Source organism: Astyanax mexicanus, chromosome 4 (assembly GCF_023375975.1).
Source record: "Astyanax mexicanus isolate ESR-SI-001 chromosome 4, AstMex3_surface, whole genome shotgun sequence".
Lineage (NCBI taxonomy): Eukaryota > Metazoa > Chordata > Actinopteri > Characiformes > Acestrorhamphidae > Astyanax > Astyanax mexicanus.
In genome coordinates, this window is record NC_064411.1 from 33,101,749 (window position 1) to 33,122,618 (window position 20,870).

Genomic DNA, 20,870 nt, shown 5'->3' on the forward strand with positions numbered 1-20,870 from the left:
TACAGGGAGAGAACATGCACAAGTACACACAGAAAGGGAATCAAAGCCAGGCTGCTACCCACTGTGCCATGGTGCCGCCCCACGTAGATGATATGATATGGAATTTTGACAATTCTGACATTTTAGTTTATTTATAAGAACAAATTCATGGCATCTAATAAAGATAGTTTTACATTACAAGTTCCTTTCCATTAGTTCACCCTTTTTATTAACATGTAATTGACTGGATATTGCAGATGTCTTCGGCCAGATATCGTTTTCTGCTGTATAATATCTGATAAGCAATGCATTGAAAAAAAGCATATAGGAGAAAGGCATAATACAAGCTAAGCTAAGCGAAAAAAAACAATTGCAGTTATGAGTAAATTCGGAAACAGAAAATATAAATATCCAGTGCCTGACCTCAGGTATGTGTGTATATCTAACACAGATTCAGTTTGATTAATTCACTGTACATAAAACCCTGAATGTGTATCTACAGTTCTTATCGAGCCATTTGAAGTCTTGCTCTGTGTCTATGGCACCGCAGTGCTGAGACAATGGAAGTTGTGGGACTTGCCCTCCCACCCAGTTGGTCCAGAAACCCAAATCACTCCCATCAGACCAAAACCAGAAACCAAAAAGTTGGCTCTGTCCAAGCCCCACCCACAAAGTCCCAGAGATACCCCTCCTCCTGAGCTCGTTCTTCACCTCATTGTGGTCAGACTCAGTATGAATGTGCAGCAGACCAGCCCTGTTATCTTTCTTACAGTAGTAAAAAGCGTTCTCCCAGTTCATACGGTCCTCACTGACATGGAGGGAAGCTGATGAAGACAGAAAATACAGCATGTCTTAGAGTGAGATCAAAGACTCTGAGAATTAGAGAGTGTGTGTGTGTGAAATGATTTAAGGGCTCTTTTTTAGTGATCTATAGGCGAGCCTTAAACAAAGAAGCTTGATTTAGGGCGTCAGTGCGTCTTTGCTATCGTAACATCAGGAAAAGTACACCTTACACGACTCAAAACGCACAAAAGGCATGAACTGATTCTCTTAATTAATCATGGCGGTGTTTTAAGTGTAACAAACCAAACAATGTGTCTCTTGCCTCAAATTCTCTTTAAGAGCCAGATGAGCTCTGGATTTGGCAGATTGCTATTTTAACAGTGGGACGCTTCTGCTCTTCTCAGCAGAGAAAACTGACCTGCTCATTCATGATGTGAAGGTGTTAGAGCAGATCATTTACAGAACAAGCAATTATTGTTGATGTAAATGTTGGATTTGTGCACTGCTGAATGTCCTTGTGTGTGTAACAAGCATGGACCTATGTGCTTTAGCATGCACTGCGTACCTTTGTTGACAAGGTAGCAATGAACGTCTGAATGTTCACATTTAGATAGTTTGTTTTCAGTCAGTAGTGCATAATAGCAATATGCTACAAATTTACCTGAACACACCTCACCTCCAGACCACCATGCCCATCAGTGTAAATATATACACACAAGCACTGTTTCTATTTTAATCACACATGCAGGGTGGGCATTTACATTTGGGGGCACAGTTTTGTTATTGAACACAAGAGTCAATGCATTATCTTATGGCTTTTGCTTTACACCTTCTTTAACTGTTTTTTTTTTTAAGATTGAAAGGCAGATATTAAACTTACAAACAGGAAGTATTGTTGTGTGAATATCAGAATGAGACAGCATTGTGAATGGACATGAACAAAAACTGTAACACCTAGGTATATCAGTAAAAATGTGCACATATGTACCTGGAACCTTGTCTTCTGTGCTGATCCTTGGGGAAGAGTGAGTGCCTTCTAGTGCTTCACTTGTAGCAGTTGGAAGAGTGCTGCCTGTTTAAGCGGAAGGATTCTAGGTTAAATAACACAATATTTTAAAAAAAATTGTTTGTTTAGAGCTTTATAATAATTGTACTATTTTTGCAAAATATTAAGCTTTTTTCCTGCCACTCTTCCATAAGGCAAGATTTGTGGAGTGCACGACTTCTAGTTGTCCTGTGGACAGATTCTCCCTCCTAAGCTGTTGATTTCTGCAGCTCCTTCAGAGTGACCATGGGTCTCTTGACTGCTTCTCTAACCAATATTTACTTTGCTCAATCTGTCAGTTTGGGTGGATGAACATGTCTTGGCAGGTTTGCAGTTGTAGAAAACTTTTTTCATTTTTGGATGATGGATTGAACAGTGCTCCTTGGGATGTTTGAAAGCTTGGGATATGTTTTGATATACTAACCCTGATCTACACTCTCCACAAGTTTGTCTCTGATCTTTCTACTGAGTTCTTCGACTTTCGTGATGCTGATTGTTCATGGGTGTTCTTTAACAAACCCCTGAGGCCTTCACAGAACAATGAAAAACTCATTAGATAAAGAATGAAAACATCAGTAAAAATGTGCACATATGTACCTGGAACCTTGTCTTCTGTGCTGATCCTTGGGGAAGAGTGAGTGCCTTCTATGGCTTCACTTGTAGTAGTTGGAAGAGTGCTGCCTATTTAAGTGGAAGAATTCTAGGTTAAATAACACAATATTTTAAAAAGCATGTTTTATTTAGAGCTTTGAACTAATTTAACATTTTTTTCAAAAATATCAAGCTGTTTAGGAGACCCATTCTTCTTTGCCAAACAGCTAAAGCTCAGCCAGGTTGGACGGAGAGCGTCTGGGCCATTTTAACACAAAGATTTTTTGATCTACACTATTCCACTGTAGCTCTGGCTGCACTGTATGTTTAGGGTCATTGTCTTGCTGGAAGGTGAATTTCCTTCCCAGTCTCAAATCATTTTCATCCATAACAGGTTTTCTTCCAGGATTTGTCTGTATTTAGCTCCATCCATCTTCCCATTAAATCTGACCAGCTTCCCTGTCTCTGCTAAAGCAAAGCTTCGCCACAGCATGATGCTGCCACCACCATGTTTCACAGCGTGGAGGGTGTGTTCATGTAGATGAGCAGAGTTACTTTTTGCCACACACAACACTTTGCATTTAGGCCAGAAAGTTAAACCATGGTCTAATCTGACCACAGGACCTTCTTTCACATGTTTGCTGTGTCTCCAACATGGCTTGTGGCAAACAGCACTTCTTATGTCTTACCTTCTATAATGGCTTTCTTCTTGGCACTCTTCCATAAAGGCCAGATTTGTGGAGTACATAACGTCTAGTTGTCATGTGGACAGATTTGTCAGTTTGGGTGGATGGACATGTCTTGGCAGGTTTGCAGTTGAAGAATACTTTTTCAATTTTTAGATGGAGGTTTGAACAGTGCTCCTTAGGGATGCTCAAAGCTCGGGATATATTTTAATAACCTAACCCTGCTTTAAACTTCTCCACAACTTTGTCCTTGACCTGTCTGGTGAGTTCTTCAGCTTTTATGATGCAGTTTGTTCACTAGTGCTCTCTAACAAACCACGGTGGCCCTCACAGAACCAAGAAAACCTCATTGGATAAGGAATGAAAACATCAGTAAAAATGTGCACATATGTACCTTGAACCTTGTCTTCTGTGCTGATCCTTGGGGAAGTGTGGGTGCCTTCTGGGGCTTCACTTGTAGTAGCTGAAAGAGAGCTGCCTGTTTAAGTGGAAGAATTCTAGGTTAAATAAAAAAATTGATTTGTTTAGAGCTTTATAATAATTTAACTATTTTTGCAAAAATATCAAGCTTTTTTTCCCTGCCACTCTTCCATAAAGGCCAGATTTGTGGAGTGCACGACTTTTAGTTGTCCTGTGGACAGATTCTCCCTCCTAAGCTGTGGATTTCTGCAGCTCCTCCAGAGTGACCATGGGTCTCTTGACTGCTTCTCTGAACAGTGCTCTTATTGCCCGATCTGTAAGTTTGGGTGGATGGACATGTTTTGGCAGGTTTGCAGTTGTAGAATACTTTTTCAATTTTTAGATGGAGTATTGAACAGTGCTCCTTAGGGATGCTCAAAGCTCGTGATATATTTTAATAACCTAACCCTGCTTTAAACTTCTCCACAACTTTGTCCTTGACCTGTCTGGTGAGTTCTTCGGCTTTCATGATGCTGTTTGTTCACTAGTGCTCTCAAACAAACCACTGTGGCCCTCACAGAACCAAGAAAACCCCATTAAATAAGGAATGAAAACATCAGTAAAAATGTGCACACCTTGAACCTTGTCTTCTGTGCTGATGTTTGGGGAAGTGTGGGTGCCTTCTATGGCTTCACTTGTAGTAGTTGGAAGAGTGCTGCCTGTTTAAGTGGAAGAATTCTAGGTTAAACAACACAATATTTAATGCATGTCTTTAGATTTTTTAACTATTTTTGGAAAAATAACAAAGTTTTTCAGAGACCTATTCTTTTTTGCAAAAGAATGGACACTGGGACATGAGCCAAAACTGTAACACCTAGGTATATCAGTAAAATGTGCACATATGTACCTTGAACCTTGTCTTCTGAGCTGATCCTTGAGGAAGTGTGGGTGCCTTCTGTGGCTTCACTTGTAGTAGTTGGAAGAGTGCTGCCTGTTTAAGTGGAGAAATTCTTTGTTAAATAACACAATATTTAAAAAAAAAGTATGGTTTATTCAGAGCTTTCAACTAATTAAACTATTTTTGCAAAAATATTAAGCTTTTTCTCTTGCCACTGACGTATATTTTCAGCATATGTATTTTCTCTATATTCTCCTTTATTTCTCTTTATACTCTTTCTCTAATGCATGTACTGTAGGCTCCGCCTATGGCTATATATGGTTGTGTAGGTTTAAGTGTTTCCAGATGTGTACCACAGACCTTTAAAAGCAGTTCCTACACAGCGTACGGGGGAGAGAACAAGATCAGATCGGGCAACCTCTCTCTCCAAGGCTGGCCTAGGAAGCCTTGAAGATATTGTCTTAGTCTTTGTAATAAATAATTGTATTACACTTAAGGCAATGTCTGCGGTGTCTACTTCCTCATCTTCAAGCATCTTCACAGCAAAGAGACAGCGGTAAACAACACCACTTTTCCAGATTTGTGGAGTGCACAACTTCTAGTTGTCCTGGGGACAGATTTTCTCGTCTACACTGTGGATTTCTGCAGCTCCTCTATTGTGACCATGGACCTTTTGGCTGCTTCTCTGACCAGTGTTCTCCCTGTTATCTAACTCTGTTTTGAACTCCTCTACAACTTTGTCTCTGACCTGTCTGGTGAGTTCTTCAGCTTTCATGATGCTGTTCATTCACTAGTATTCTCTAACAAACCACTGAGGCCTTTACAGAACAATAAAAAACTCATTGGATAAAGAATGAAAACATCAGTAAAAATGTGCACATATGTACCTTGAACCTTGTCTTCTGTGCTGATCTTTGGGGAAGTGTGGGTGCCTTCTGGGGCTTCACTTGTAGTAGCTGAAAGAGTGCTGCCTGTTTAAGTGAAAGAATTCTAGGTTAAAAAACTGTTGATTTTTGCAGCTCCTTCAGAGTGACCATGGGCCTCTTGCTCAATCTCTCAGTTTGGGTGGATGGACATGTCTTGGCATGTTTGCAGTTGTAGAAAACTTTTTCCACTTTTGAATGATGGATTGAACAGTGCTCCTTGGAATGTTTGAAAGCTTGGGATGTGTTTTCATTTACTAACCCTGATATACACTCTCCACAAGTTTGTCTCTGATCTGTCTACTGAGTTCTTTGGCTTTCGTGATTGTGTTTGTCCATGGGTGTTCTCTAACAAACCCCTGAGGCCTAACTTAATTATTAACTATATCTCAAGTTAATCTATTGTTTGGTCATTTTTAATCATATCTTTGCCGCTTTAGAGGGGTTTAGTTAATATATTACACACCTGTTTTGGGTGGAACGTAGAGTGGGAGCGCACTGGTTCCCATGGGGAAGATAAAAGGGGGTGCAACCAGGTGAGTCTACTTCCACTTTGGCCAAACAAAGGGACGTCGAGTTGACGTGTTTCTGTTGCCGCGTTGCTGTCGCCGTTGGAAGAGACGGGTGCGAGCCGCGAGACGGGTGCGAGCCGGGAGTGTGCAGCTAACCAGGTGTGAGTAGCTAACCAGGTGGGAAGCAGGGACGTGAAGGCGAAGAGTGAACCGGCTGGTGTTGTGGCGTCAGCGGGGCTTTCTAATTGGTGCTGATTCAACGCAGCTCGCATATTCATTGGTTGCAGAATAATATTGCTTCGGTTGTATTGACATCAGCAGCATAGGATATCTGGAGTGGGGCTGCAGCCTGGGTGCTTGCAGGCCACTGTTTTCCTCCCCATTGTTAGTTTAATGTGCATATATATATGTATTGTCTACCAATGTGCGCTGTATAGCCTGTAATTTTATAGGGTATATTCTACTGAGCCACCTATTGTCTTTTAAATTTAAAGTTCTGGTTGTGATGTGGTGTTGGGATACGGACATTCGTAATTAAAGCTGTTATCTGTATAAATATTGTACTAGCATATCACAGGCTTATTGTGTCCATTTGCACTTTGTATAAGTGCTTTGGATGCCCTTTTTTATTCTGTTGATCGTTTGTGGTCAAGGAGTGGGCTACTCTGGTGCTCTGGTTTTGTCTTTGTGCTTTTGGGGTATTGTAGTGTTGTGTCTCTAAGTGGTGACTTTAACTGGTAAGGTTGTTTGTGTGGTTGATACCAGTGTGTAGTGATTGTCTTTCCATATAGTAGAGGTCTTTTTTGTGAGGGGGCTCTGCAGGGTTGGACACTTTCTTGGCCACACCATTTTGAGCCTGTGTGTGTTATAAGGTGTTTTGTCTGAATCCCACTCAGTAATGACCAGTGCTAAGTCTCTCTGTTTTTAATGTATTTTTTATCATTAATTACAATAAACAGTCATATTGATTACGGTTGATGCACATGTATTATTGGTTGGCTCATACACTCATTTAGTGAGTGGCCTAGTGTGGGGTTCCCCTTTTTCCCATAATACAGGGGTGGCGTAGTCACTAATATTCCATCTTATTAAGGTGGGTGTGTTTACTTATTGTTGTATATTCTACACGCACCATTACAGAGGCCTTTACAGAACAATGAAAAACTCATTGAATAAAGAATGAAAACATCAGTAATAATGTGCACATATGTACCTTGAACTTTGTCTTCTGTGCTGATCCTTGGGGAAGTGTGGGTGCTTTCTGTGGCTTCTCTTGTAGTAGTTGAAAGAGTGCTGCCTGTTTAAGTGGAAGAATTCTAGGTTAAATAACACAATATTTAATGCATGTCTTATTTAGATTTTTGAACTCTTTTAACTATTTTTGTAAAAATATCAAGGTTTTTCAGAGACTTATTCTTTTTTGCTAAAGAATGGACACTGGGACATTCTAGTTGTCCTTTGGACAGATTTTCTCGTCTACACTGTGGATTTCTGCAGCTCCTCTATTGTGACCATGGACCTTTTGGCTGCTTCTCTGACCAGTGGTCTCTAACTCTGCTTTTAACTACTCCACAACTTTGTCTCAGAACTGTCTGGTGAGTTCTTCAGCTTTCATGATGCTGTTTGTTCACTAGTGATCTCTAACAAACCACTGAAAACCCCCATTGGATAAAGAATGAAAACATCAGTAAAAATGTGCACATATGTACCTGGAACCTTGTCTTCTGTGCTGATCCTTGGGGAAGTGTAGGTGCCTTCTAGCACTTCATTTGTAGTAGTTGGAGCAGTGCTGCCTGTTTAAGTGGAAGAATTCTTGGTTAAATAACACAATATAAAAAAAAACAACTAATATAACTTTTCAGAGACCCATTATTCTTTGCAAAATAGCTGAAGCTCAGCCAGGTTGGATAGAAAGCGTCTGTGAACAGCAATTTATGTTTAACAATAATTAATATTGTTACTTCTTCTCTCCATATAGCACTTTGCATTTAGGCCAAAAAGTAAAACTTTGGTCTCATCTGACCACAGCACCAAACACCTACGTGTTTGCTATGCCCTCTACAGGACATCTGGCAAACTGCAAACAGCACTTCTTATGTCTTTCTTTCAACATTTCTTTTTTGCCACACTTCCATAAAGGCCAGATTTATGAAGTACACGAGTTCTAGTTAACCTGTGGACAGATTCTCCCACCTGAGGTCCTCCAGAGTGACCATGAGCCTCTAAGCTGCTTCTCTGACCAGTGTTCTTCTTGTTTGATCTGTCAGTTTAGGCGGACAGCAATGTCTTGTCAGCTTTGCAGATGTAGAATACTTCTTACATTTTGGGATGATGGATTAAACAGTGCTCCTTGAGATGCTAAAAACTTGGGATTTGTTTTTATAACCTAACCCTGCTTTAATTTCTTCCTCAACCTTATCTCTGACCTGTGTGATGAGATCTTTGTTTGTCATGATGCTGTTTGGATAAAGAATGAAAATAATTTTTATTGACTTTCGCAAGAGCAAGAGAGGTGTGACACTAACCGTGCAGCCTGTACTGTGATTATCATCAGTAATACAAGTTCTCCTCCTCTACACAACGTAGCTGTTCTTCTTCACATATCGCATCTATCTTTTTCTGCTATGTTTATAAGAAGTTGATCAAATTTATTGTTTTTAATACATTTAAGTTTTCATGATCGTAACAGTGAGTTTAATACATCGCCAGAAATGTAAAAGTCATGAACCAAAACTGTAACATCTAGGTATATCAGTAAAAATGTGCACATATGTACCTTGAATCTTGTCTTCTGTGCTGACCCTTGGGGAAGAGTGGGTGCCGTCTGGGGCTTCACTTGTAGTAGTTGGAAGAGTGATGCCTGTTTAAGTGAAATAATTCTAGGTTAAATATCACAATATTTAAAAAAAATATGTTTGTTTAGATTTTTGAACTAATATAACGATTTTTGTAAAAATATATACTTTTTTTAGAGACCCATTTTCTTTGCAAAACAGCTCAAGCTCAGCCAGGTTGGATGGAGAGAATCTGTGAACAGCATTTTTATGTCTTTCCACAGAAGCTTAACGAGATTTAGGTCAGGACTTTGACTAAGCCATTCTAACACATACATATTCTTTGATCTAATCCATTCCACTGTAGCTCTGGCTGTATGTTTAGGGTCATTGTCTTGCTGGAAGGTGAATCTCCTTCCCAGTCTCAATTCTTCTACAGCCTCCAACAGGTTTTCTTCCAGGGTTTCCCTGTATTTAGCTCCATCCGTCTTCCCATATATTCTGACCAGCTTCCCTGTCTGCTAAAGCAAAGCATCCCCACAGCTTGATGCTGCCACCAATACGTTTTACAGTGGGAATGGTGTGTTCAGGGTGATGAGCATTGTTACTTTTCCTCCCCATATAGCACTTTGCATTTAGGCCAAAAAAGTAAAACTTTGGTCTCATCAGACCAAAACACTTTCTTCCACATATTTGCTGTAGCCTCTACATGAAATGTGGCAAACTGCAAACAGCACTTCTTATGTCTTTCTTTCAACATTTTTTTTCTTGACTTTCTTCCATTAAAGCCAGATTTATGGAGTGAATAACTTATAGTTTTCCTGTGGACAGATTCTTACACCTGAGCTGTGGATGTCTGCAGCTCCTCCAAAGTGACCATGGGCCTCTTTGCTGAGGCATGGGCCTCTGACCAGTGATCTCCTTTTTTGATCTGTCAGTTTGGGTGGATGGATATGTCTTGGCAGATGTGTAGTTGTGGAATACTTTTTCCATCCAAGTGGAAGAATTCCAGATTAAATAACACAATATTTAAAAAAGTATGTTAAACTAATTTGGCTATTATTACAAAAATATCAAGCTTTTCTTCTTGCCACTCTTCCATAAAGGTCAAATGTATGGAGTGAATAACTTCTAGTTGTCCTGTGGACAGATTCTCCCTCCTGAGCTGTGGATTTCTGCAGCTCCTCCAGAGTGACCATGGGTCTCTTGGCTGCTTCTCTGACCAGTGCTCATTGTTCAAGCTGTCAGTTTGGGTCACGGCCATGTCTTGGAAGGTTTGCAGTTGTAAAATACTTTTTTCATTTTTGGATAATGGATTGAAAAGTGTTTCTTGGGATGCTCAAAGCTTAGTATATGTTTTTATATACTAACCCTGCTTTAAACTTCCTCACAATTTTTTACTCTGACCTGTCTGGTGAGTTTCCCAGCTTTCATGATGCTGTGTGTTCACTGGTGTTCTCTAATAAACCACTGAGGCCCTCACAGAACAAAAAAAACTACTGGATGAAGAATAAAAACATATTTTTATTGACTTTCGTTGAATTAAAGCTGTTTTGTTACTGCAAGAGAGGTATGACACTGGCTGTGTGGCCTGTCATTACACTGTGACTGTCCTCCCTTATACATCTCAGTTCTCTTTATTTACACAACATAGCTGTTCTGCTTCACACAACACATCTATCTTCTTCTCCTATGTATATCTGAAGTCGATCAAATGTATAGTTTTTAATAGATTTAAGTTTTCATTATAGTGTTAATGAGTTTAATCCATCAGGTATATCAGTAAAAATGTGCACTTATGTACCTTGAACCTTGTCTTCTGTGCTGATCCTTGGGGAAGTGTGGGTGCTTTCTGTGGCTTCTCTTGTAGTAGTTGAAAGAGTGCTGCCTGTTGAAGTGCAAGAATTCTAGGTTAAATACAACAACATTGGAGCTTTGAACTATTTTACCTATTTTTGTAAAAATATCAAGCTTTTGTTCTTGCCACTCTTCCATAAATGCCAGATTTTTGGAGTGCACGACTTCTAGTTGTTCCTCCTGTATCTGAGGTTCGACTTTCTGCCTGACTTTCCTTTCCCTGCATGGACCTTTCTAGGGAGGCTGTGAAGGGTGTGATTGGAGATAACCACACCTTCACACTCTTATTCTTAAATGTCACAATGGCACATGGCTTTGGAGGTTGTTTTTACTTTTCCAGGAATCAGGAATGTCAGAGTGTTTTCATCACCAATGAGAGCTGTGAGGAGAACGTGACCCTGAGGGGCAGAGAAGCTTCACTGCTTTTCTGCTGTTCTGGGACCAGTGCATATGAACTAGGAGACAACAAGCTATCTGAGTGAAGTGCTGGGAACCTCTCCTCAGATAGCCAGTGCATGCCTGTTCTACACGCCGTAAAGTCGTACACAGGCCAGAAGATCTTTCCATCCACTCTTTTCCTCTGTTTCATCTTCTCACAGACTTTAGGACACTTAAGGACTGTCTGCTGTTTTCATGAAGGACACAGAACTGAACAACATCATGATAAGAACAGACAGGCTGGAGTGGATCACGTCATTAAAACTGGACAACATGCTGTTAACTGGACTCTGCTGACGTAATCATATTGATAAGTTCTGTCCAATCACGTCATTAGCATAAATGTATAACTGCTTGGATGAAGTCTGGAGTTCTCTCTGGCCCTCGACTGGCTTTAGTTTCTTTCTCTTTCTTTCTTTCTCTCTCTCTCTCTTTCTCTCTGGGTGGTGAATGTGTTCATCTATCGAGATTTTTTTACACTATGTGTTGACTCGTTGATGTACTTTTACTCTTTTTTAATATATATCTATTAATTTTAACTTTTATATCTGTAATGCTGAAACTATTTTTCAAGTAAACTTTAATATATTTTAAATTCTAAGCTCTGACTCATTGGTCATCATTTCATGTTCTGAGATTTCTCACATCCGAGTTTTATCTAAGTCATGCTGTGGTAAATTACCCTACAGCTGAGAAGTGTGATCCCTTCACAAACACCTTGACAAAACAGGTGTTTATATTTTTTACTGAGGCTAAATTACACACTGCTGGACTCTATTAATTAATTGACTTCTGAAGGCAGTTGATTGGACTGGATTTTATTTATTTAGGGGTTTCAGAGTAAAGGGGGATAAATACGTTTGCATCTCACACTTTTATAGATTTTTATTTGATAAATTTTGAAAACCATGTATTAATTTCTTTACACTTCACAATGATGTGCTACTATCTGTTGATCTCAAGGATATGAATAAGGGGTACGAATACTTTTGCAAGTTACTGTAAGTGATACTTACCTTGATCCTTGTCTTTTGTGCTGATCACTGGGGAAGTGTGGGTGCTTTCTGGGGCTTCCGTTTTAGTCGTCGGTAGAGCCCACTGAGTCTTGCATAAGTGGGAAGCTGGTATCCCAGAAACTGTAATAAAACGCAGAAGAAAGTTTAACATGAAAAACACAAAACAGCTGTACCCCTTCGGCATGATGCAGCTGTCCCCCTTTTACAAAAACTAAGAGTTCCTTCTCCCCATTCCTCATGCTCCTCTTCTCCCATCAATTACGTGAGTAATGAAAAATATTATTTGTTAAAAATATAAATTGTAACAAAAACAGTTTTAATATATGGCAACGTTGTCGTGTGTCATGTTCACAACACAGTTCTGAGATCAGATTTTTAGATACTCATTCTTAAAAATGTGCGTACAAAACCAAATCACAGATCAGTTTTATTAACTTTTTATTAGTACCAAACCATGTGAAAAAAATGAAATCTGTATTTAAGATGTCACATGGATTATTTCATTTTGATAGGGGCTTTTAAAATGCAATATATTTTCTTTTAGTAAATGCAAACCTAGCTTTTTTATTTTTTGTACTTCATATAATAATAATACATTATATAGATAATACTGAAAACTACAGAGATAGTTATAGAGAGTGAAGTCAGGACTTACTGTTGTAGCACAGAACAGCAGCCACAGGATTACTGCATGGCACTGTTTGCAATTTCCCTCTATTCAGCTGTGTACAGTTTGATAAAGTTGATGATTTTCGAGGGTAACCAGCATCCCAGTTTCTGTAAGCAGATCTTCCTCCATCAGTCCACTCCCAGTCATCACGCAGCAGACCAATCCAGAAGAAATCACTGCTGTTCATCCCTGCTATCTTCACTGCTTCATTCTGCTCCTGATCTCTGATGCTGACCAGATCAGTGTAGTTCTTCCTGCAGTAACTCTGAGCTTCATACCAGGTCTTATTCTCAGTGATCAGGTGATAGCTGAAAGTGAGGTCAGTCTGATCTGTGGAGGGTAAAGAGAGAACACATCAATACTGAATCATTAAATAGATTTAAAAACGTAAACATCTCTGTAGTTAATGAACAGTATTTACCTTGTTTGTAACACATGAAGTTTCTTTTCTCTGTACACAGAGGACTTTCCCATGATCTATCAGTCTTCATAGCAGCACAGCAGGGCAGTGTCCCACAGCTTCCAGTCACAGTCATATTATTACTGAATGTAACTTCATCACCATTAGACCATTTAGAACTGAACTGACTGCGCTGAAGACCAATCCAGACTTTACTGTTGATCAGATTAATCAGTGCAGTATTTTCTTCTTCACTGCACACAGTGACCAGATCAGTGTAGATCTCTCTACAAGCTGCTCGAGCTTCAGGTTGATTCTTGAATTCTGAGTTCTTCACAATGAGATGGAAAGTTCTGAGAGGAATTTTTTCTGTAGGAGAAAAGACTGTGGAGAAATCTTTACTAGTTAATGTATCATTAAGGACTGGTGGAGAAATTATGTTTTAAAAAGTACATTTGAAATAATGTCTTGCCATGTTTATTGTGTTTTGTTTGTTTGAAGATATTTTCTGATTAAAGTTGAAGGTCCAGTCTCCTTCAGCTGAGACTAATAGTAAACAGCCAGACAGCTCTAGAGTGCCAGAGTCTGAAATGATAAATTCCTCTGAAATAATGCTTCAATTTACTATTTGGATGCATATACTTTCTCTTTTCTCATCCACCAAGGGGTGCTATTGCACTTTCTCTCTCTCTCTCTCTCTCTCTCTCTCTCTCTCTCTCTCTCTCTCTCTCTCTTTTTTCTCTCTCTCTCATTTCCTTTCCATGTTGTTGAAGGCATAGACATAATATACATAGATGCCTCATAGACTCAGGCTGCCTGAGCTGACGTTCAGCGTGGCCGCCATATTGGATGGGTTTCCCATGAGCCCCAAGTGCATTAATTTGTACTGAAGACGGTGTAGAATACAGCTATAATAGTTATATAATAATCTACACAATTCACAATTTCACACTGGTGTATACACCAGACATCACAAGTTGCAAAAATTTATTTCAGGGAGGTACCCCTGGACCTGGACCAGGTTAAGAAGTGTTTTTTGGCGTCTAATATTTTTTTTTCTTAAATATTATAGGACAGCACTGCAAAGAAAGAATGCAAAAAAAGAATTTCACATTAAGAAATAAACCTTTCAAATGAAATCATGTGTGCCAGTTATTGGCATCCCTGGTGTTAGTTCTTTTGCCAACAAGACAGTGCTTAATCTTCTCAAAAGATGGGAGAATATAGAAAGAGGGATCTTTCACTATTCCTCTTTGCATAACCTCTCTAAATCCTCCAGAGTCCTGGGTCTTCTCCTATGCGCTCTCGTCTTCAGCTCACCCAACAGGTTTTCTATTGGGTTGAGGTCTGGGAACTGAGATGGCCATGAGAGGAGCTTGATTTTATGCCTTGGGAACCATTTTTGAATAGATTTAGTCACATGTTTAGGGTCATTATCTTGCTACAGATTCCCAGTGACGACCTATATTCAGCTTTCGTGCAGAGACCACCAGATTCTGATTCAAAATGTCTAGATATTTCAAAGAGTTCATGATCCCATGTATCCTTACAAGGTTCCCAGGTCCTTTGGAGGAGAAACAGGCCCACAGCGTCACTGATCCTCCCCTATACATAACAGTGGGCATGAGGTTTTTTCTGTGTACTCATCCTTAGTGTTACGCCAGATCCACTTAAGAGTGTGTCTTACCAAAAAGCTTTATTTTGGTCTGACCAAAGCACACGGTCCCAGTTAAAATCCCAGTACTGCTTGGTAAACTCCACCCGTTTACACTTATGATTATAACTCAGTAAAGGCTTTCTCTGTGCATGCTACGGAGTGTGTAAAAGAGTGGACAGTGAGTGGAAACTGGGGTGTTCAAAAACTCCAGCAGCACTGCTGTAACTGATCTACTTTTACATACCAGCACAACACACACTACACCTCATACACCACCACTATGCCGGTGCAACTACAGTACTGAGAATAAGGACCTACCACCCAAATAATAAAAGCTGCTGTGTGGTGGTCTCTCCTGTGGGGTCCTGAGCATTGAAGAACAGGGTGTAAGGAGGATAAAAGGAGGATATAAAGTATGCAGAGAAACAGATACAGGACTACCATCTGTAAGGCTGTGTGGACAATTAGTGCAATTACTCCTTATAGTTGTACTCCTTATTTTTTTTGCCAGTTTTACAATGCAGACCCTTTATGGCCATTTTTGGTAATTATTAATTTGGTAATTGACATTAGATAAGACATTATTAAACATTACTAAACTGCAATGCTTTAGAATGTGTAATTGAGATATTAGGATTAATCATTATTGTAATGATTATTAATAATTACTTTATTATTGTCAATCAATAATGACTTAAATTATTCTATTATAGGTATTGTTAATTGAAATACCCTTATTGTAAAGTGTTATCTTTTTTTTACTCCCACCCTATCTATAAATCTCCAGTGATGCCCCCAGAAGATGTACCTGGGAAGAAGACCAAAAGGACGAAGATCAGGATGGATGCCATATTAACACCAAACAACTTCCACCGGAGTCAGTGCCCTGTGGGTTTAACAAACAGCATTAGAACTGTTCTAGACTGCAATTGGAAGAACTGAAAATACTTTTTTACACCTGAATGACCACGTGTTTGTAATATTATATACTTTGTTTTATTTATACGCATTTGGTCTGATTAGTTTTGGTTTTACACCGCAGCTTAATAAGCACACTAAAGAACTTTGTTACATTCTGTCACCATCATCTATATGACCTGCGTCTCGCTATACTTACGCAATAATACATGAGAGGGAGTGCTATAACCTGTAATATTGGCACAGCTGTGCTGCGGTTGTAGGCACCAATGTTGCACGTTATAGCACAAACCTCCAGTGTATTAGTGCAATTATAACACTCTTTATTAAAAGATTTTGACTTAAAGAGGATGATAAAATATGATCTGTTTGGTTATAAACACTCCTTGAGTTAAAATAGTTCCATTGCTGCTCTGTAAGCGCTACATTGTTGCAAGGTAAGCGTGGTGGACTCCATTATTGGCCATTTCAGTCAAAATTGTTGAAATCTAAGCTATTTCAACCCCTATTTTCGGCCACCTTACTCTACCCAAGCATTTACTTTAATATTAACACCTCTTAACATGATATTGGTGGCTGATAATGTGTGTAATAATGCGTATTTTTGAATCGCTGGGTTTATTTGTGGGACCATCTTTGGCTGTGCCACCTATTGGAGACATGGCATTTCTACACTGTGCCTATGGAATCCCCTCCAGTGGTGTATAATGGCATTGCATATGGTTTGTAAGAGCTGCATCGTTGCTAGGTTACCTGTCTCTACATATTATTTTAATTATTTTATTATTAACTATTTTATAGTTGGCATTTGGTCAGGACAGGTGTAACCCACATACCCTGCTCTGCCGCTCATCCCACAAATGCATGCTCCTTACAAATGTGACACCATTTAAAATAGAAATTAACAGCCTTTTCAACATTATAAGAATTATGGCCAAGAACCATTGATACAAGAAAGAAATACCAAATCTACCACAAAATCAACACAAAATCCTCACTTTTTTGTGCTATATTTAGTTTATAAATGAGTATATTAATGCTCATTAAGACTTTTCTGGATGCTTTCTCTTTTCCATCAGTCAGCATTGACATGTCTGTTAATAACTTAGTAATACATTTAAATACCCAAATTAATTATTATTGTATTTTTTATATATGCTAATGACTTAGATAAGCAATAATGTCAGTCCCCTGTTGCCCTTTCTATTTCTATATATATATATATATGTGCTGTCACTGCTTATTAATGTTTTTTAAAGTTATTACTGTACAATCTATTCATAAATCCTTTATAAAGGAACCTTATATGTTTTCCCACTGTAAACAAAGTGGATCTATATTGAGACCACCTCTTTTGGTTTGAGAGACTGGACTCTCTGCCCAGCATTAGTTTTGGGCAGAGAACTGAAAGCATATAATTAGAATAAGACTGATTGTAAACAGAACCAATCAAAAATGTTAAACACTCATCAGTCATTTATAAAGGTATAAACAGATGCAGGTACGCGTCTTACCTGAAAAAGTGCTGGATGCTGAATGAGGAACAAACACAGTCACACAGAAACTCTGATGCTGCATCAGTACATATTTCTTTTGAAGCTGATAAACAAATTAGACTGAGCTGGACAAAGTTTCCTTAAACATCCTACTCAAAGCTGGTTTTAGATGGTCTGACCACATATACACCAGTTACCAGGAGCAAACCAGCTACAAGCTAATTTTAGATGGCCAAACCCTCTATCATCTTAACCCTTTGATGCGCAGCATGGGTCAAAAATGACCTGGCTGAGTTTTAATTTTCTATATTTTTGCAATAAAATAATTTAGTCATTCAGTATTCAAGGCATTCCTCAATGAATTTGTTTTGGATCGAAGCACATCCTTTTTTTCCTGTCTTACATTTTGAATATAAACCCTTTTTGTATTATTACCCCTCTAATGCTCAACACGGGTCAAAAATGACCCGCATTAATTTTCTATGTAACTTCACAACTGAGTGTTTTTATGAAATATCTTTGCAATAAATTAAGTCAGTCATTCAGTATCCAAAGTATTCCTCAATTAACGTGTTTGATCATCACACATTTTTTTATCACACTTATTTTATTTTTTTATTTCTTACTTTCTGATTAAATGCCCATTTTGTATTACTACCCCTCAAATACACACATGGGTCAAAAATTACCCACATTCATTTTATATGCTAATTCATGTATTCATGAGTTTCTATGATGAATCTTTAAAATAAATTAACCATTAACAATTTTATGTTCCTAATAAGCAGTAGATAGCTTGTTTGTGTTTAGCACAAATATTCTTTTTTATTTTTCTCTCTTAAGAAACTTTTGTATTTCTACATTTACCATTTTACAGCTCATCACAGCTACTATCACACATCTAGCTAAGTAAGTATTGTTTATAATTGTTCTAATATTTCTTAAGAAAACATTTGATGATAGTAGTGAAGGACTTTACAAAATATTGATTTTTAGTTTAAGTTTAGGTTAATAATGTACAGGTATACTGCCAAAATGGTAGTAGCAATGCTGCATAGAGAAACTGATGGGGAATATGAGGTCATTTGTACGGATTTGGAGTCTCCAAATCTCATGATGATCACACAGCGTATTTGCCATATGGTGATGTGGGTGTGTCTGAAGATGTAGCCCCTAAATGATTCCTCTAATGATACAGATTACTCCTATCATCAGAAGAGGAAACTTAGTCTCAATGTAGTAGACTAAGTAAAAAAGGATCTTACTGGAATGAGGACTGTTTCTTGGACAACTGCAGAAGAGGTTTCATCCCTAGTGACTGTGTCACCATAGATAAGCAGCTTGTGCCATTTCAAGGAAGTTTCTACAATATATGCCCAGTACGCCTGCAAAATATGGCATAAAAATCTTTTGGATGTGCGATGCAAAAGTCCTTTATGCAATAGATGGAATTATCTACACAAGGAAACAGTCAGGAGAGGAGGTTTAAAGGAACCTTGGAGAGAATGTCGTCCAATAGTTGTGCAGAGGAATCAGACAGACAGGTGAATATCCAATAGAGAAATATATGTATTTTTAGCACAATACCTACATAGTTTTCCCTTCATAAATGTTTTATTTTATTTCTCTATAAGCAAAATAGTAGACTAAAATACAATAGAGTGCAACACATAATGGTGTTAACATTTTAAGAATTTTGTGTTGAATAAATGTACAATATTTTCCCCTCTCATTAGTCACTACACAAAAGTGTGCAAGGGGCACACATATTAGTGGTCAACTGTGAGGGATGTAAACAGAGTAAGATAACAAGTTAAGTGGTTTTGTTTTTGTTTGGTCACATTTGCCCAGTTTGCAGTTCAGTTCAATAACTGTGTCATCTGTTATAATTAAACGATAATACATGAGAAGGAGTGTTATAACATGTAATATTGGTACTGCTGTGCTGCAGTTGTAGGCACGAGCAGCAACAGCAGTTACCAGGTGCAAACCAGCTAAAAGCTTGTTTTAGATGTTTGAACCTTCTATCAACTTAAAGCTGGTTTAGATGGTATAACTAGCTATACACCAATTATCTATAAAGTACACAAATGCTACGAAAGGTTAAGAAGACAACAATGGAGATTACCGCGAGCGGCCTGTAGGAAAGACTTTCTTGATTTCTCCTATCAACATTGAGGGCAAGATCTTCTTTGGGATACTGGTGAAGAGCCTGGGAAACTTCCTGGTGGAAAATTAGTATATAGATACTTCAGTCCAAAAGGGTGGAGTGTCAGGGGTATCAGGCTGCCTATAGCATACCAGCATAATCACCAAAATCACTGAAGATGCAAACAGGAACAGGGGTGACTTGACAGTCCTGTGGTAAGATCTGACAAATGCCTAGGGAACAATACCCCACAAGTTAGTAGATTTAACACTAAAAACCTACCAATTTTCAGAGCGATTTCAGAAATTTTTGCAGTGTTATTTTGATACGTTCAAGATGCGTTAGCTGTAGAGAATTTACCACGGACTGGCAAAGGCTTAAAGTGGGAATTGCCACAGGATGCACAATCTCTGTGCTATGCTGGGACACGGCATCCATCAGGTACTTGTAAGAGCATTTATAGATGACCTCACCATCACAGCAAAATCAGTACCAGAAGGCAGGTGGATCTTGGAGGAGCTGGTTGAGCTCATCGACTGGGCACAAATGGTTTTTAAACATGGAAAGTTCAGAAGCTTGTTACTGAGAAAAGGACGTTTCCAGGATTGGTTCCATTTTAAGACTAAAGATGCTATTATCCCGACCGTTAAAGAGAGACCCGTTAAGAGCTTGGGAAAACGGTACAGGTCAGATCTAAATGACAAAGATCTAAGCGTGCGGGACATGGTCATCTGGATGTCCTCTCTGGAGAAAAGCAGCCTACCTGGAAAGTACAAGGCTCGGGGTACTCCCTTGGCTGCTTTGGCCACTGCTTGTCAATGAAGTACCTGTCTCAACTGTCAAGTCATTAGAGAGAATAATTACCACCTATTTAAGAAGATGGCTGGGTGTACCAAAAAGCTTTAGCTTTATTGGACTGTACAGCACAGGAAGTTACAGTTGCCTGTAACATCAGTTGTGAAGGAGTTTAAAGCAACAAAGATACGAGACAGCAAGGATGGGAAAGGGCGCAAAGCAGACATCGCCGTTCAAGTGGGCGCACGTGGTCAGCCAGCAAGCCCTGACAGAGGTGGAGAACCGATTGAATCAGGCAGACATGGTTGGCGCAGTAGCCCAGGGCAGGCTTGGCTGGGGTGCTCAACCAGAACAAGCTGGAAAAAAGCTAACCCAAAGGAGCGACAAAGCATAATTCAGAGAAAGATCTGTAAGGATGAGAAGGAAACCCAGCATGTCAAGGCCATAGCCATAAAAAAGCACGGCAGCTGGATAAGTTGGGAGGGAGTATGAGAGAGGGCTCTGACCTGGAAGGACATTTGGAGCATGGAGGGACATCGAATAAAGTTAGGGGATAATGCATAATCCATATTTCCATTTCCATTTTTTTTTTATTTGAGTTTAATTTGTGATACAGAACACATAATTTTAATACAGTTCAGTTTATGGTCTTTTAAATGAGTTAGGGTATAACACAGAACCCATACTTTCACCATAATATAATTTCTGAACTTTTAATTAAGTTAGGGTATAATATGTAGATCATCTTTTCAGTGTAGTACAGTTTCTGCTGTGTTGGTTGAGTTAGTTGGTTGAGTTAGATAGTGATGCTTTACTATAGTACCTTTTCTGCTCTTTTTATTACATTTGATTGCGATACATTCTATTCCAAAACAACTATTACT

At 38.9% G+C, this 20,870-nt stretch overlaps 1 protein-coding gene and 1 long non-coding RNA gene across 2 annotated transcripts; both read right to left on the reverse strand.

Moving 5' to 3' along the window:
* Window positions 1-648: 648 nt before the first annotated feature.
* Window positions 649-11,068, reverse strand: LOC125801648 (uncharacterized). The gene is made up of 4 exons (XR_007438847.1): window positions 10,395-11,068; window positions 5,269-5,352; window positions 1,751-1,834; window positions 649-803 (listed from the first exon to the last, which is right to left on the reverse strand). It is a non-coding gene; the product is annotated as an uncharacterized LOC125801648 (long non-coding RNA).
* Window positions 11,069-11,881: 813 nt separating this feature from the next.
* LOC111193156 (E-selectin-like) lies at window positions 11,882-15,479 on the reverse strand. Its single transcript, XM_049479002.1, has 3 exons — window positions 15,437-15,479; window positions 12,557-12,901; window positions 11,882-12,021 (listed from the first exon to the last, which is right to left on the reverse strand). Exons 1-3 carry the CDS (start codon window positions 15,477-15,479, stop codon window positions 11,882-11,884), a joined length of 528 nt encoding a protein of 175 aa, XP_049334959.1.
* Between the last annotated feature and the right edge of the window lie 5,391 nt (window positions 15,480-20,870).